The following is a 19826-nucleotide window of genomic DNA, read 5'->3' as shown; positions in this document are numbered from 1 at the left end:
AAGATGGAATCATGTTCAAAGTTTTGTATATCAACAGATGTTTACAAAATTATTTAAGTTGTGCTACTATCCTCTAGCTAGACTATAGAGCATATTGGCCTCTCTAAATCTTTGTTTTGTTGTTCTTTTACACAGAAATCGGTATAACAGTATGTCTCTTACATAACCATGTTTAAGTGTTGTCATTCTTTCTTTAATACTTGAAAAGAAACCTCGTCTAGCATTGAAATGAAACAATAAAAAGCAACTCCCCACCATACTAAATGGGCGCCTCCCCGGGGCGCACTGCTCCTAGTGTACTATTTTTGTCTACTATGCCAGTGACTAGGTCGACACTTGACAACATATTTGGCGTGGGAATATTCACAGTATGGGGGGAACTACAATGCTCTACGCCGTATCCTCTCTCTCTCTCTCTCTCTCACCTTCTTGTGTCCGCTCTCTCTCTCTCTCTCTCTCCTTCTACCTGTCCATTATTTTCATTCAATGGCTGGATCATTCATGGGGAGGATTTGTATTGCTCTCTTCAACCACCCACTACTAATGTGTCCTCCTCAAGTCTAGATCTATGTGTGTGTGTGTGAGTGGTTCTTCTTTCTGAAGTGTTCATTTGGAAGTGTTCATCAAAGTGCCACTTTCAATTATGTGTGAGATTCATTGGCTTTGGATAGACTCATAGCATTGCTCAATGTTTACCTAATTATTTCCAGAAATGGATTACTCCAACAGTTCACGACGAAATCCTTGATTGGAAACAAATTAATTAGGAGAGAGACACAAGTAGTTACACAGCAGCATGGCGGAGAACTCGGAGAAACAAGGTCAATTCCTAGAATACTTTTCTGTATATAAGAGTTTGATGTCTCTTTGGGGACGCTATCTAAATGTATATAGGGCTGCTCTATACTAAACTTAACATTGAAGGAATACTGGTGCGAATAATGTCGACATCAATTTCTCTTGTGTGATGTTGTAAGAGCAGGGGACGAGGGGTTTGGGACATGAACTAGTGAGTGATTCTGAGGGAAACTTTTTTTGTTTCACGACAAACCTTATTGTAATGGTCTAACCTTATTTGAATAGTCTAACCTTATTTGAATAGTCTAACCTTATTTGAATAGTCTAACCTTATTTGAATAGTCTAACCTTATTTGAATAGTCTAACCTTATTTGAATAGTCTAACCTTATTTGAATAGTCTAACCTTATTTGAATAGTCTAACCTTATTTGAATAGTCTAACCTTATTTGAATAGTCTAACCTTATTTGAATAGTCTAACCTTATTTGAATAGTCTAACCTTATTTGAATAGTCTAACCTTATTTGAATAGTCTAACCTTATTTGAATAGTCTAACCTTATTTGAATAGTCTAACCTTATTTGAATAGTCTAACCTTATTTGAATAGTCTAACCTTATTTGAATAGTCTAACCTTATTTGAATAGTCTAACCTTATTTGAATAGTCTAACCTTATTTGAATAGTATAACCTTATTTGAATAGTATAACCTTATTTGAATAGTATAACCTTATTTGAATAGTATAACCTTATTTGAATAGTATAACCTTATTTGAATAGTATAACCTTATTTGAATAGTATAACCTTATTTGAATAGTATAACCTTATTTGAATAGTATAACCTTATTTGAATAGTATAACCTTATTTGAATAGTCTAACCTTATTTGAATAGTCTAACCTTATTTGAATAGTCTAACCTTATTTGAATAGTCTAACCTTATTTGAATAGTATAACCCAATTTGAATAGTCTAACCTATCTACGTTGATGTGTGTCCAATACGAGAAAATAAAAGTCTCCCTAACTGCAATACATTGCAATAGTTTCCGTATATGTTTTGAATAGGACTCGAGCTTTGTTTCGTTAAAATACCAAGAACAACATAAGTTACACATAGACTTGAACCTATCACCCTTCCAAATGAAATGAAGACTCGGTGACCGGTCATTTCATCGGAAGACTCAATGCATACACACACACACAAACGAAGCGTGTATGTGTGTGTGTATGAGGGACGAATAGACATTTATCTTCGATCAGTTGTTCATTCTTAAATGGCTATCCGGAGGCTTAACTTGATAATAGCTTCCAGTTTTTGTGTGTCTTATCAAAAGTACGTAAACATACAAGAATATTTAAGAAAAGTTAAACTTTGAACATTCACAGTCTAGATCTAACCCACAGTCAGTCTACATGCAGGCAATAACTACATACAGACAGGCAATGTCTACCTAATAACAGACAATATCTACCTACAGACAATCTAATCTAATTACAGAGAAAAACAATGTACATACATTTAAGGATGTATTAGTCTAAATAAAGTCTACTATTACATCGACGGATACACTCAATCCTGTTCTTACTAATCAGTTAAGCAATTTGCACAATTATACTTTCGCGATCTTCATGAATCAATTGTCCTTGTACAAAGGTATTGACCTCTATTTCAACCAAACCGCCTCTTGACATCGGGATTTATGAACTGGACATTCCATAAAATTAGTCCTTGACCAGTCAAAATCTTTCCACTAGTCTAGTTCTACAGTGCAGTTGTAGGCCTACTCTCTGGTCCAATGGTACTCTCTCGTCCAATGGTACTCTCTGGTCCAGTGGTACTCTTTCGTCCAGTGGTACTCTCTTGTCCAATGGTACTCTCTGGTCCAGTAGTACTCTCTGGTCCAGTGGTACTCTCTGGTCCAATGGTACTCACAATGGTACTCTTTGATCCAGTGGTACTCTCTGGTCCAGTGGTATTCTCTGGTCCAATGGTACTCCCAATGGTACTCTCTCGTCCTGTGGTACTCTCTGGTCCAGTCCTGCTCATTTGTTCACTATTTGGAAACTCTTGTGTTGATTAAGAGAAAGGGAAAGAGAGAAAGAAGATATAAAAAGGATAGACAACTCTTGGCTGAGAGTGAGAAAGTTTTGTAAGAGTTGGAAAGAAAGAATGTGGGTGTGAGCGAGAAAGTAAGAAAATAAAGAAGAGGGAAAAAGAAAGAAAGTGACAAAGTGTGTGTGTGAATAAGGAAGAAAGAGAGAAAAGTGAGTGTTGAAGCAAAAAAGAAAGAAAGAAAGAAAGAGAGAGGGAGAGAGAGAGACAGACAGAAAGAGACAGTGTATAATAACAAATGGTGTTACTGATAGTGTAATTGAAAGGTCATTTCATTAACATACTGGCACTGAGACTGAAGCAAGGACATAATTAAACAAACTGACAATTTGTTGATGGCTTCAAGTTTCCTTTAGCCATCTCATGACGTTCCATGTTGAAACCAGTAAGCCATGTTTATTTTACTGTTTACATTTCAACATTCTATTGTCCTTAATAAAGTTGAACGGACCCCACGCAACTTGCTTAAAAGTATTATAATGCCAACCGTGAAGTTATATTGCTAATGGAACAAACACAATAGTGATCTTCTAAGCGTATCTATCTGTTCTATCAGTATATTCTATTCAGTATTAGTATCCTCTATTCTTGTATATCTGTTGTATTTGTACATTTGGCTCTATTGAATCAGAAACAGGTTTTCACAAATACATCGGTCTTGGACTCATTGAAGTGAAATAAAATCGTGATAATATTGTTTTGTTAAATTGATATAACAATACATTTTTACAAATCTTTTATCAACTCATTCTGTCTGTCTGTATGTGATGTCTGTGTCTGTCTAGCCAAAAGTTTGTACACGTTATTTCTCCAACACCCAATCACTGATCCAGCTCGAATTTCGCACAATTATTTCTTTTACCTGACAACACAAGAATCGATTAAAAACCCCCCAATTAGTTAATTAATTATTAGTAATAAATTACTTTGTTAAGTATATCAAACAAGGGAAAGAAATAATACTTGACTGAAGTGTTGGTATAAGCTGCATTAGTCCCCTTTTATATTAGGCTGCCATCTCAGGCTTAGTGAACACTAACATGAAATAGAAACAAGAGAGATAACTCTACAATCTACAATGTTCATAGACTCTTCACTAGCAGAGTGGTCACCGCGTTGGCTTGAGAAGGCTTTAACTAACAAGTTTGAATTCAGGTATTTCCATTTTATTTATTTTTAAAATGTTTTTCATGTTTGGATTTCAAAATTGAAAGATTACGCTCTCGTGGCGTGGCCCGAAAGTCCTTTGTTTTCCCTTTGACCCAGCAGAGTTATTCTATATGTATGCTTATTGTATTCTCTAGATCGTCTTGACAGTTTCATCACTGGAGTATTAGGTTAGTGTGAATAAACGATAAGGAAACAAATCTTTCAAAAACAACACTTTATAATCAGAGAACAAAATAAAATACAATATGATACAATACTACAGAACAATACATGACAAAATTTATTACACAATACAAAAATGAACCACAATATTAATTACACAATACAGAACAATACATGACAATATTTATTGCACAATACAGAACAATACATGACAATATTTATCCACAATACAGAACAATACATGACAATATTTATCCACAATATAGAACAATACATGACAATATTTATCCACAATACAGAACAATACATCCTAATATTTATTGCACAATACAGAACAATACATGACAATATTTATCCACAATACAGAACAATACATCCTAATATTTATTGCACAATACAGAACAATACATGACAATATTTATTGCACAATACATAACAATACATGACAATATTTATCCACAATACAGAACAATACATCCTAATATTTATGCACAATATAGAACAATACATGACAATATTTATCCACAATACAGAACAATACATTCTAATATTTATTGCACAATACAGAACAATACATGACAATATTTATCCACAATACAGAACAATACATCCTAATATTTATTGCACAATACAGAACAATACATGACAATATTTATTGCACAATACATAACAATACATGACAATATTTATCCACAATACAGAACAATACATCCTAATATTTATGCACAATATAGAACAATACATGACAATATTTATCCACAATACAGAACAATACATCCTAATATTTATTGCACAATACAGAACAATACATGACAATATTTATCCACAATACAGAACAATACATCCTAATATTTATTGCACAATACAGAACAATACATGACAATATTTATCCACAATACAGAACAATACATCCTAATATTTATTGCACAATACAGAACAATACATGACAATATTTATCCACAATACAGAACACTACATCCTAATATTTATTGCACAATACAGAACACTACATCCTAATATTTATTGCACAATACAGAACACTACATCCTAATATTTATTGCACAATACAGAACACTACATCCTAATATTTATTGCACAATACAGAACACTACATCCTAATATTTATTGCACAATACAGAACACTACATCCTAATATTTATTGCACAATACAGAACACTACATCCTAATATTTATTGCACAATACAGAACACTACATCCTAATATTTATTGCACACTACAGAACACTACATCCTAATATTTATTGCACAATACAGAACACTACATCCTAATATTGATTGCACACTACAGAACACTACAACGGACACACGTAGAGGGACTCTCTGTTTGTCGTGTAAGAATGTTACAAAAAAACGAACATACCATACTTAATCCATTGGTTTATTTCATGATGTCGACACGCGCACAAACATGATACAAAGGTGAGCTTATAACGTGGAGGGGGGTTGGGGGAGAAGCAGCGTCAACTTGACCTAGTTATCCTAACCAGGCTGCTAGAAACTAGTTACCTTATTTAGGGATCCGATAACATGGTCACAGGTTGGGTTCATTTTTTTTTTTTTGGACTTTACTAAATGTGCACTAGTTTTGTTATATGCTTTTTCTCTCTTTCCTCTCTCTCTCTCTTTCTCTCGCTCTTTCTCTCTCTCTTTCTCTCTCTCTCTTTCCCTCTCTCTCTTTCTCTCTGTGTACGTGTGTGTGTAAGTAATGCTATATTCTCTTTTTTGTTTATGTATATGCGCCGCGCTCAGATTGAGAAGTGTTATAATGATGGAGTTATCCGATTTGGTAAATTGTTTGACTATGTCACCTGTCACATCTAGTTCTCTTTGTCTCAGTTGACAGACTCCTTGGGCTCAACAAACAACAAACAACAATACACATTTTTTGTTTGACATGACTGTGCAATGTTTCGGGAAGTTGTTCCTTGTTTCTCTCTTATGTGTCTATGAAAGCTGGGTTTAATGTCAGCCATTGTCGCGCTTAGTCACTGACATATATTGATAGAACATATGGATGCACGTTAACTGAACCTTACTGAATGTTTACCCCTAAATCTTCTAAACTAAGCATTTAAACTAAAACTCCATACTCACATTCAAACTAAAACTAACTCCATACTCACATTCAAACTAAAACTAACTCCATACTCACATTCAAACTAAAACTAACTCCATACTCACATTCAAACTAAAACTAACTCCATACTCACATTCAAACTAAAACTAACTCCATACTCACATTCAAACTAAAACTAACTCCATACTCACATTCAAACTAAAACTAACTCCATACTCACATTCAAACTAAAACTAACTCCATACTCACATTCAAACTAAAACTAACTCCATACTCACATTCAAACTAAAACTAACTCCATACTCACATTCAAACTAAAACTAACTCCATACTCACATTCAAACTAAAACTAACTCCATACTCACATTCAAACTGAAAAACAAAATAAAAACAAGAGTGTAACAAAGATTCATCGTAACACAGTAACAATGAATAGCAAAGAAGAAAACGTAAAGGAAGATCACATTGGTAACAAGACATGCTAGGACAACCTTCTTTACAAAAAGATGACCACAATGGTAACAAGACATGCTAGGACAACCTTCTTTACAAAAAGATGACCACAATCTTTACAAGACATGCTAGGACAACCTTCTTTACAAAAAGATGACCACAATGGTAACAAGACATGCTAGAACAACCTTCTTTACAAAAAGATGACCACATTGGTAACAAGACATGTTAGGACAACCTTCTTTACAAAAAGATGACCACAATGGTAACAAGACATGCTAGGACAACCTTCCTTACAATAAGATGACCACATTGGTAACAAGACATGCTAGGACAACCTTCCTTACAATAAGATGACCACATTGGTAACAAGACATGCTAGGACAACCTTCCTTACAATAAGATGACCACATTGGTAACAAGACATGTTAGGACAACCTTCTTTACAAAAAGATGACCACAATCTTTACAAGACATGCTAGGACAACCTTCTTTACAAAAAGATGACCACATTGGTAACAAGACATTCTAGGACAACCTTCTTTACAAAAAGATGACCACAATGGTAACAAGACATGCTAGGACAACCTTCTTTACAAAAAGATGACCACAATCTTTACAAAACATGCTAGGACAACCTTCTTTACAAAAAGATGACCACAATCTTTACAAGACATGCTAGGACAACCTTCTTTACAAAAAGATGACCACAATCTTAACAAGACATTCTAGGACAACCTTTACAAAAAGATGACCACAATCTTTACAAGACATGCTAGGACAACCTTCTTTACAAAAAGATGACAACAATCTTTACAAGACATGCTAGGACAACCTTCTTTACAAAAAGATGACCACAATGGTAACAAGACATGTTAAGATGATTGATTATGTCTTAACCATGTTCCTAGGTCAATCTAGTCCTGCATATTAACCAATTACTTAAATCCTGCAAAGTCATTGGTTTTCCTTGCTGGCTCAGTCAACCCATTCCATTTTCTAGTAGTATTAGGGAAAAAGGAGCATTTGAGTTGGAGTTTGATTTGTTGATAGTCTTGGAGTTGGAGTTAGTTTGATTTGTTGATAGTCTTGGAGTTGGAGTTAGTTTGATTTGTTGATAGTCTTGGAGTTGGAGTTTGATTTGTTGATAGTCTTGGAGTTGGAGTTAGTTTGATTTGTTGATAGTCTTGGAGTTGGAGTTAGTTTGATTTGTTGATAGTCTTGGAGTTGGAGTTAGTTTGATTTGTTGATAGTCTTGGAGTTTGGAGTTAGTTTGATTTGTTGATAGTCTTGGAGTTGGAGTTTGATTTGTTGATAGTCTTGGAGTTGGAGTTAGTTTGATTTGTTGATAGTCTTGGAGTTGGAGTTAGTTTGATTTGTTGATAGTCTTGGAGTTGGAGTTAGTTTGATTTGTTGATAGTCTTGGAGTTTGGAGTTAGTTTGATTTGTTGATAGTCTTGGAGTTTGAGTTAGTTTGATTTGTTGATAGTCTTGGAGTTGGAGTTAGTTTGATTTGTTGATAGTCTTGGAGTTGGAGTTAGTTTGATTTGTTGATAGTCTTGGAGTTGGAGTTAGTTTGATTTGTTGATAGTCTTGGAGTTGGAGATCATATTGATAAAACAATGAAAAAACGTATCAGGTGACAGCCTTCATGGATTAAATATTTTGTATAGAAGATACAGAGAATCACGTGGCTAAATGTTGTTTGTTTACGATTGGTGAATGAGGTCTATTCTAAAATGTAACTTCCGCCTCTGAGAAGACAGACCATGGTTGGTTAGTTCCATGGTTAGATCATGTTAGATCATTCTGGGTATGTAAACATAACTCTCATATTTCATTTCTCTGGTTACTTCTTGTAAAAGATCCAAGTTATATGACCTACATTGAAATCTACAGTCGTGAGAAACTCCATTTCTTGTCTACAATTCAAAGCGAAACAAAGACAATCTTATTCCCAAACATGCCTAGGGCAGAGAGTCAACACAAGTTACCATTTACAGCTGGCCTTCAATGTTTGCAACAGTTTTTCATGATGTGGTGAACATTTGTTTCAAAGGAACTCTTGGCTGTGTTGTTGGTATATTTTTGGAAAATAAAAAAATAGATTAGTCTTGGTCTGTTGTGTTTTGCGCACCCCATGTCTAAATGTAGGTAATCTTTGCTGCTTTATTCCCTACTTGTATAAACCCCACTGAGTTTTTTTTATCTACTGCATGGGTAAATTTGTATGTACCTGCATGTACTTTTATTGTCGAATTGACGTAGCAATCATGGTACGAAGGGGTTAAATGGACGCAGGCCCGTGACCAATAGAGGATCATGACCAATAGGGGCCCATACATCAAACAGAAGGTGTTGACTGTAAAAATGTAAATGTAACAAATACTTTTATAATTTTACTTATTGATTTTTATATTTCTGACAGGAATGTTGCTCCACAACAACCAAATAAAATGATGACCTTTCATTTGGCGGTCATTGCTAAGATTATCATTTAGGCTTAACCATCTAACAGACTCTAGTAGAGTTGTGTTTGCCGAGTGCCTACATGCAGCACAGAAACCTTCTCTCAGATACCCCTCTCCCCACTGGTCCACAAAAGAGACGGGATTATTGTGCACTGAGTATTCTGTAAGCATGTAAGATATGTAAGATATGTAAGATGTGTAAGATATGTAAGATATGTAAGATGTGTAAGATGATCTATATCAAAGCAATTCCCTCCCTATGATGCTGCCTTCAACAGAAGTGGACAGAACAATGGTCTTCAGGCATTACTGCCACCAAATAGAAAGGTGTTGACTGTTCTAACTTTGAAATGCCGTCGGTAAATTAAAAAACCATTTAGGATAGAAGACTTAAAATGTAAATCAGCATTTATACATAAAACACTGAATCATAATCTTCAAATACAAAAATAAGACCAAATAAAATACTTAGAAAGACACAAAGATAAAGGCAATTCCTTGTCCTATATGCTAGGACAAATTTATACAAATGCTCCTTCATCCCTTGTGCTATTAGAGCATGGAATGGATCGCCTGAGCTAGCCAGGAAGACCAATGACGTGTCAGAATTTAAGTCATTGATTGACATGCATGACTAGATTGACATAGGACGTAATCAGCTTCTTTTTTGAAGTAACGTCTGTATTTTATAACATAAAATAAGGTATACAACAACTATTATATTTCTAGGAAAATCGTTAGAGCCGTTTTCGAGATTTGTGTCCAGGTTCCACAAAGTTACACGTTGAAAAGAAGTATTGTCAAAACGACTCATGAATTATGTACGTGAATACAGACCTGACCGTGTCAGCAACTGTTTCATAGTCTTACGTTTCCCCACCGCAAAAACTTTCAACACCATTAAGCGAGAGAGAGAGAGAGAGAGAAAGAGAGAGAGACAGAGAGAGAGAGAGAGAGAGGTGGGGTGTAGATGAAGTATATAATGCAATCTCAAAAAAAAAAAAAATAAGCAAGTTTTAATCTTCATTATAATTCCTCTATTCACCTTGCAAATTCTTCATCGGACCAAACAACAAATCCTGGGTGCACACAGTTCTCGAAAACGGTTTTTACGACGATTTTCCCGGAACTAAAAGACATGATAGAAATAAAAGTGTAAAAGAAATATTTTTATTTAGCAGCACATGCTTTTCTGTTTGCTTTTTATTCCTTTTAGGGTGAGGTCAACGATCAATAATTAAAAGTTAGTACATTTCTTAAAATAGCTATTGTTTTAATTAGTTGCGTCATTGTAGAACTTCTTGCAGGTAATTTTAAACATTATGCTATTAGATCAAATGTGGTTCAGGTGACATATACTATGAGATACTAACAGTAATGGTAGTTACGAAAGTGTAGCCATACCCAAAACCTTAGTACAGTTATTCTCGAATACTAATTATACAAATAGTTGACACCCTTATACGCAACGAGTTCATTCCTATTTCCTAAACATTGGAATGTGGAACAGTTGTTTTATTTCTTTGTAACCTTTATTTTAAAAAAAAATTCAGTATTTGTCAACCAATTGTACCGTGTGTATTGTAAAGGATTATTCAAGTGCAGACAACTGAACCCAAAGTTGTCAAACACGTTTATGCATTAAGTACTTCTTGAGTTACTTCATCTTAAATATCAATCCCCACCCCCATTTTATAAGTTGTTGTCCCATATTCCCATTTTTGTTCCTGTTTCAAATCGAAACTTATCCCTAAAAGATTCGTCTCCCCCTTTTGCTGTGCTTCATTTTTCTTTCTTCTTACCTCCCTTTAGTTGAGTCGTATAGGCATTTAATGACTGAAGGTGGCCAACCTATTTAATATCCACCCGTGTGCATATGCATATTGTCTATATGAGTGTGCTGTAGTTTGTGTGTGTATGGATCTGCATATGGGGTCTATGTGTGTACTGTAGTGTGTCTGTGTGTGCATGTATTGTATGTGTGTGTGTAAGCATGCAGTTTCTGTGTGTTTTTCTGTAGTTGTCAACTATGCTAGTGCAGCATAGGAAATATTTCCGTATGTGAGATACACAAGACAAAAGTTTGGCAATCATTGAGACTCCTTCAGCAATCCTCGACATTCAACTCGCTCAACTAATTCCAACAATGTTACGTTGACACTTGTTCTGATAACAATTGATAAGTGACCTCTCAGACTTTATCCTACAAACTGTGCTGACACAATATAAAAGGACATTCAAAGGTTTCTTTTGAAGGAAGTAAATCGAAGATTATTTCAATCATGTGTGTCATGGAACTAATACACCAAAGTCTCTCAATCTACGATCCATTCTGTTTCTCGTAGAAAGCTGGTTCCTTAGTACCCGTCTATTTCTCTTACTAAGCTGATTCCATAGTACCCGTCTATTTCTCTTACCAAGCTGATTCCCTAGTACCCATCTATTTCTCTTACCAAGCTGGTTCCCTAGTACCCGTCTATTTCTCTTACCAAGCTGGTTCTCTAGTACTAGTCTATTTCTCTTACCAAGCTGGTTCCCTAGTACCCGTCTATTTCTTTTACCAAGCTAATTCCCTAGTACCCGTCTATTTCTCTTACCAAGCTGGTTCCCTAGTACCCGTCTATTTCTCTTACCAAGCTGGTTCCCTAGTACCAGTCTATTTCTCTTAAAAAGCTGGTTCTTTAGTACCCGTATATTTCTCTTATCAAGCTGGTTCCCTAGTACCCGTCTATTTCTCTTATCAAGCTGGTTCCCTAGTAGCAGTCTATTTCTCTTACCAAGCTGGTTCCCTAGTACCAGTCTATTTCACTTACCAAGCTGGTTCCTTAGTACCAGTCTATTTCTCTTACCAAGCTGGTTCCCTGATGCCAGTCTATTTATTTCTCTTACTAAGCTGATTCTCTAGTACCCATCTATTTCTCTTACCAAGCTGGTTCCCTAGTACCAGCCTATTTCTCTTACCAAGCTGATTCTCTAGTACCCGTCTATTTCTCTTACCAAGCTGGTTCCCTAGTACCAGTCTATTTCTCTTACCAAGCTGGTTCCCTAGTGCCAGTCCATTTCTCTTACCAAGCAGATTCCCTAGTACCAGTCTATTTCTCTTACCAAGCTGGTTCCCTAGTGCCAGTCTATTTCTCTTACCAAGCTGATTCTCTAGTACCCATCTATTTCTCTTACCAAGTTGATTCTCTAGTACCCATCTATTTCTCTTACCAAGTTGGTTCCTTAGTACCAGTCTATTTCTCTTACCAAGCTGATTCTCTAGTACCAGTCTATTTCTCTTACCAAGCTGGTTCCCTAGTACCAGTCTATTTCTCTTACCAAGCTGACTCTCTAGTACCCATCTATTTCTCTTACCAAGCTGATTCTCTAGTACCCATCTATTTCTCTTACCTAGCTGGTTCCTTAGTACCAGTCTATTTCTCTTACCAAGCTGATTCTCTAGTACCCGTCTATTTCTCTTACCAAGCCGGTTCCCTAGAACCAGTCTATTTCTCTTACCAAGCTGGTTCCCGAGTGCCAGTCTATTTCTCTTACCAAGCTGGTTCCCGAGTGCCAGTCTATTTCTCTTACCAAGCTGATTCTAGTACCAATTTCTCTACCAGGCTGATTATTTAGCACCAGGCTAGTTCTCTAATAAGTAATCAATGTTCCTAAATGCACCCAAAAATAAAGTTTTAGATTGGCACTGGTCAATTCGTCTAAAATTGATGAAAAATGTTCAACCTTCCACTAAATGTAGAGAAAAAAAATGTTTTAGTTTTTCTAAGTATTAGATACTTGTTAACTTACATGAATACATGGAGCAGCCCAACACCCTTACACGCTGAATAAAACAAGAATGTTGTATAAATATCGATATCGAAACGAGAGTGATTCAAATGAATTGAAATACATTCAAAACAAAACATGTGCAGAGAGGCAGTACATTTCTTCAATCACGAGAGTGATTCAAATGAATTGAAATACATTCAAAACAAAACATGTGCAGAGAGGCAGTACATTTCTTCAATCACGAGAGTGATTCAAATGAATTGAAATACATTCAAAACAAAGCATGTGCAGGGAGGCAGTACATGTCTTCAATCACGAGAGTGATTCAAATGAATTGAAATACATTCAAAACAAAGCATGTGCAGGGAGGCAGTACATTTCTTCAATCACGAGAGTGATTCAAATGAATTGAAATACATTCAAAACAAAACATGTGCAGGGAGACAGTACATGTCTTCAATCATTATTCCTGTTATTTCTGTAAAATGGCTGCTAATAATTGATAGTGATTTCAATAGTTCTGCTTAACAAACTTGTTGCTTTTCTTCAAAGTCGGATAATACTCATATGATAACAGACGTTGAGAGAAAAAAAAGCTAATGGCCATCATTAAACTGTTTCGGATCAACGGATGGGACATCAAGTTCACACATCATTCTACTGACTTGTCTAGTTACTGTTCAATAGTATACCCTGATCTCCTCAACCGCCGACAGTTTACATCGTTAGAACAAAAATACTGATGGGAACTTATGTCGTACTTTCGTAGGTCTATTTAGTGTACCGGTAACTGAAATCTTAGTACTGAAAGACTTTCACACACATTCAGTCTCTAACTCACACACACATGCACACACACACACACACACGATTCTCTATGCAATGTAAATGGACAGACAAAAAAAAAGGTCTTAAATTAAAATTTGTTCAGATTTAAAGTAAAAATAGAATACGTTTCTATAGAATTCATGATTTTTTTTTACCGGATCCCGAAAGGAGAAAAGACGCTCTTAGTTTTGTGTGAAATGTCTGTCCGTCTGTTCGTCCGTCCCGATTAGATCTCGTAAACTAGAAAAGATAGTGAAGATCCGACATCATAACATTTTAGTCCATTCAAAGTTCTGATGCAACGGCAACTTTTTTCTTTTCTAAAAGCGAAAAATCTAATTTTTAAAATCACTTATACAAGTAGTTTTTTTTTAAATAAAAACACTCCACTTTTACAACTGTTCACTATTAATAGTAACAAACACTGTAGGCTCTTTAGAAGGGGAGATAACCGTTCGTCATATTTCAACACATTTATGCAAATGTTTGTTTTTGTTTTTGTTTTTTTTACATTTCTATTGCTAAGCTAAGTAAGTTCTGTCATATTATTTACTACATTCACACGCAAAAAAATGTTTACTTTTTCTAAAGAGAAAAAATCTATTTAGTATGCATATACGTTTGATATAATGTAAAACAACAATTAATAAGTAATTTTTCATATTATCGCGAGAACTGCAGCACATGAAAACAACTATATAACACTCAAGTAAAGAAAAAAATTTTTTTTTTTTACGAAATGTTTTTTTTTTTTTTAAGAATCAGAGATGACCATTTACAAAGCAATTAGATATTCATTATAAGACATCAGTTAGGCCAGGTTCACATATCATTTCGCATTCACTTTCACCCATCCTATGGTCTGCTGGACCGCTGGGGCACCACACAAGATCTGTCAACCTTCTTTCTCCGTTCCTCTCTGTCATTTGTCTTTGATCGAATTTCATTCTGATGTTCTTTCTGACAATACCGGCCTTTTTACCTGCCTAGGCGGACCACTTCGAGGGCCGATTTTGAGCTTGTGTTTCCACACAAACTGTCTTTTTTATTCTAAATTTCAGTCACATAACAGTCGACAGACTGACTGACTGATCCTCTACATATCGACACTATGATTCGAGATTTGATTCCACCTTCCACATCTCTGTTTTTTTGTTCCGAAAACAATTATCATCTAAAACTTTTCTACATTCTACATTTGGGGATCAGACAATGAACGTTTCTACATTCTACATTTGGGGATCAGACAATGAACTTTTCTACATTCTACATTTGGGGATCAGACAATGAACGTTTCTACATTCTACATTTGGGGATCAGACAATGAACGTTTCTACATTCTACATTTGGGGATCAGACAATGAACTTTTCTATCTCTAGGCATTCCAATATATTTCTTTTAGCTGTATGTTTGTATGGCTGGATTCCAATATATTTCTTTTAGCTGTATGTTTGTATAGCTGGATTCCAATATATTTCTTTTAGCTGTATGTTTGTATGGCTGGATTCCAATATATTTCTTTTAGCTGTATGTTTGTATGGCTGGATTCCAATATATTTCTTTTAGCTTTATGTTTGTATGGCTGTATTCCAATATATTTCTTTTAGCTGTATGTTTGTATGGCTGGATTCCAATATATTTCTTTTAGCTTTATGTTTGTATGGCTGTATTCCAATATATTTCTTTTAGCTGTATGTTTGTATGGCTGTATTCCAAAATATTTCTTTTAGCTGTATGTTTGTATGGCTGAATTCCAATATATTTCTTTTAGCTGTATGTTTGTATGGCTGGATTCCAATATATTTCTTTCAGCTGTATGTTTGTATGGCTGTATTCCAATATATTTCTTTTAGCTGTATGTTTGTATGGCTGGATTCCAATATATTTCTTTTAGCTGTATGTTTGTATGGCTGGATTCCAATATATTTCTTTTAGCTGTATGTTTGTATGGCTGGATTCCAATATATTTCTTTTAGCTGTATGTTTGTATGGCTGGATCCCAATATATTTCTTTTAGCTGTATGTTTGTATGGCTGTATTCCAATATATTTCTTTTAGCTGTATGTTTGTATGGCTGGATTCCAATATATTTCTTTTAGCTGTATGTTTGTATGGCTGGATTCCAATATATTTCTTTCAGCTGTATGTTTGTATGGCTGTATTCCAATATATTTCTTTTAGCTGTATGTTTGTATGGCTGTATTCCAATATATTTCTTTTAGCTGTATGTTTGTATGGCTGTATTCCAATATATTTCTTTTAGCTGTATGTTTGTAAGGCTGGATTCCAATATATTTCTTTTAGCTGTATGTTTGTATGTCTGGATTCCAAAATATTTCTTTTAGCTTTATGTTTGTATGGCTGGATTCCAAAATATTTCTTTTAGCTGTATGTTTGTATGGCTGGATTCCAATATATTTCTTTTAGCTGTATGTTTGTATGTCTGGATTCCAAAATATTTCTTTTAGCTGTATGTTTGTATGGCTGGATTCCAATATATTTCTTTTAGCTGTATGTTTGTATGGCTGGATTCCAATATATTTCTTTTAGCTTTATGTTTGTATGGCTGTATTCCAATATATTTCTTTTAGCTGTATGTTTGTATGGCTGGATTCCAATATATTTCTTTCAGCTGTATGTTTGTATGGCTGTATTCCAATATATTTCTTTTAGCTGTATGTTTGTATGGCTGTATTCCAATATATTTCTTTTAGCTGTATGTTTGTATGTCTGGATTCCAAAATATTTCTTTTAGCTTTATGTTTGTATGGCTGGATTCCAATATATTTCTTTTAGCTGTATGTTTGTATGGCTGGATTCCAAAATATTTCTTTTAGCTGTATGTTTGTAAGGCTGGATTCCAATATATTTCTTTTAGCTGTATGTTTGTATGTCTGGATTCCAAAATATTTCTTTTAGCTTTATGTTTGTATGGCTGGATTCCAAAATATTTCTTTTAGCTGTATGTTTGTATGGCTGGATTCCAATATATTTCTTTTAGCTGTATGTTTGTATGTCTGGATTCCAAAATATTTCTTTTAGCTGTATGTTTGTATGGCTGGATTCCAATATATTTCTTTTAGCTGTATGTTTGTATGGCTGGATTCCAATATATTTCTTTTAGCTTTATGTTTGTATGGCTGTATTCCAATATATTTCTTTTAGCTGTATGTTTGTATGGCTGGATTCCAATATATTTCTTTCAGCTGTATGTTTGTATGGCTGTATTCCAATATATTTCTTTTAGCTGTATGTTTGTATGGCTGTATTCCAATATATTTCTTTTAGCTGTATGTTTGTATGTCTGGATTCCAAAATATTTCTTTTAGCTTTATGTTTGTATGGCTGGATTCCAATATATTTCTTTTAGCTGTATGTTTGTATGGCTGGATTCCAAAATATTTCTTTTAGCTGTATGTTTGTATGGCTGGATTCCAATATATTTCTTTTAGCTGTATGTTTGTATGGCTGTATTCCAATATATTTCTTTTAGCTGTATGTTTGTATGGCTGGATTCCAATATATTTCTTTTAGCTGTATGTTTGTATGGCTGGATTCCAATATATTTCTTTTAGCTGTATGTTTGTATGGCTGGATTCCAATATATTTCTTTTAGCTGTATGTTTGTATGGCTGTATTCTAATATATTTCTTTTAGCTGTATGTTTGTATGGCTGGATTCCAATATATTTCTTTTAGCTGTATGTTTGTATGGCTGGATTCCAATATATTTCTTTTAGCTGTATGTTTGTATGGCTGGATTCCAAAATATTTCTTTTAGCTGTATGTTTGTATGGCTGTATTCCAATATATTTCTTTTAGCTGTATGTTTGTATTGCTGGATTTTAAAATATTTCTTTTAGCTGTATGTTTGTATTGTTTTTAAAGGGAAACAAAATTAAATGTAGTCACCAGAAAAGACAACGATGAGGAATGCTCCTATGATATGGCAGGTCAGCAGCAATACCACACTTTGGTGACATCTTTTGCTTCTTCAGTATAAGATTATTCATTACATGTTGTGTGAGGACTAGACAGTTCTATCAAGACACTATCAAATCATTATTAACTTCTATCTTTTGGGCTCAACAACTTTTAAAATTATGAATGTTATTATTTAATGTTTTTAAGATAGTGAAAGATTTAGTGAAAGAACAAAATTTCTGGTGTACTCCCGAACTAGAAAACAAAAGAATCTGAAGCCGAAATGTAAGCGTTGAATAAGTCCATCCGAATCATTCATTTCTAATATTGTGATCACAAGTTTCAAATTTTGTTTCTTTCAGAACCATCATGGCCACCTATTGACCAAAGAGAGAGAACTCTGTACGAGATCTTGTTTTATAGCCAGGGTCCAGTGGATGGATATCTCTTAGGTTAGTATCAAGAAACAATCTTTAGAATACAAGGAAAAGCTAAACTGAACAACCGCACCATTGATACAGAATCAGCTATTTTTAGTCAGTAGTAACTTCTTTTAAAAAGTATTGTTGCTAGTTGTTTTTACTTGAATAGTTTTTTTTTTTTACCAACATTGATAATAAAAAAAAAACAAAGCAAGAAATCTATTTTGTTTATTGCCTTTAGTTACAAGTTATCTAAGGACCAGGACTGGTGATAGGAGTCGCCTAGACATAATAACAAAATAGCAAAACTTAGTGAAAGTTAAAAATTCCTAAGGAAAAGATTTTTAATTTTTTAAAGTGCGGGCCACATTGCCACAGGCTCTTATACTTGCTGTAAAGGCGAGCATAATATACATATACATATTTAAACGCACACACATACACGTATACATAGAGGCCTATACGTTGACTAGTATTTCTGTATTTTCATGTGTACACACATACACGTATACATAGAGGCCTATACGTTGACTAGTATTTCTGTATTTTCATGTGTACACACATACACGTATACATAGAGGCCTATACGTTGACTAGTATTTCTGTATTTTCATGTGTACACACATACACGTATACATAGAGGCCTATACGTTGACTAGTATTTCTGTATTTTCATGTGTACACACATACACGTATACATAGAGGCCTATACGTTGACTAGTATTTCTGTATTTTCATGTGTACTTCTACTTGCTTGACTTCAACAGGAGACAGTATCAGGGATTTGTTCCTCAAGTCAGGACTACCTCTAACTGTATTAAGTCAGATCTGGTAAGTCCACTAGATTTGGGGTACCTCTAACTGTATTAAGTCAGATCTGGTAAGTCCACTAGATTTGGGGTACCTCTAACTGTATTAAGTCAGATCTGGTAAGTCCACTAGATTTGGGGTACCTCTAACTGTCTTGAGTAAGATCTGGTAAGTCCACTAGACTTGGGATACCTCTAACTATATTAAGTCAGATCTGGTAAGTCCACTAGACTTGGGATACCTCTAACTATATTAAGTCATATCTGGTTAGTCCACTAGACTTGGGATACCTCTAACTATATTAAGTCAGATCTGATAAGTCCACTAGATTTGGGGTACCTCTAACTGTCTTGAGTCAGATCTGGTAAGTCCACTAGACTTGGGATACCTCTAACTTTATTAAGTCAGATTTGGTAAGTCCACTAGACTTGGGGTACCTCTAACTATATTAAGTCAGATCTGGTAAGTCCACTAGATTTGGGGTACCTCTAACTGTCTTGAGTCAGATCTGGTAAGTCCACTAGGGTAGCCCATCTGACGTCCAATTAAAAAAAAAAAATCGTCACCGCGATTCCAACTCGAAACCAGCAATTCATGAGTCGCTTGACTCGATGATAATGATTAAATTATCTTCCCCTGACTAGAAAAAGAAATTTCACTTCAACAAATTCACTACTGAAACAAAAACAAAACAAAAACTTTGGTATCTGTAACGAAGAACTAAGCTACAATCAGTGTCATTACTATGGATGGAATATACAGTTACACTTCAACTGACACACATTGATGTTTGAAGATTGGATA

General features: G+C 34.8%; 1 protein-coding gene across 1 annotated transcript in view; it reads left to right on the top strand.

Moving 5' to 3' along the window:
- The first annotated feature begins 472 nt into the window (after window positions 1-472).
- The window catches only part of LOC106073387 (uncharacterized), a 140671-nt gene continuing 121317 nt past the window's right edge, over window positions 473-19826 (top strand). Inside the window, exons 1-3 of the mRNA XM_056030344.1 lie at window positions 473-821; window positions 18153-18242; window positions 18980-19043. Coding sequence (XP_055886319.1) covers window positions 797-821; window positions 18153-18242; window positions 18980-19043 — 179 coding nt within the window. The 5' untranslated portion in view covers window positions 473-796. The remainder of the gene's footprint in view (window positions 822-18152; window positions 18243-18979; window positions 19044-19826) is intronic.

Source organism: Biomphalaria glabrata, chromosome 5 (genome assembly GCF_947242115.1).
Source record: "Biomphalaria glabrata chromosome 5, xgBioGlab47.1, whole genome shotgun sequence".
NCBI classification, from domain to species: Eukaryota; Metazoa; Mollusca; class Gastropoda; family Planorbidae; genus Biomphalaria; species Biomphalaria glabrata.
Note: the sequence above shows the minus strand (reverse complement) of the source record. Positions and strands in the feature narration are given on the sequence as shown.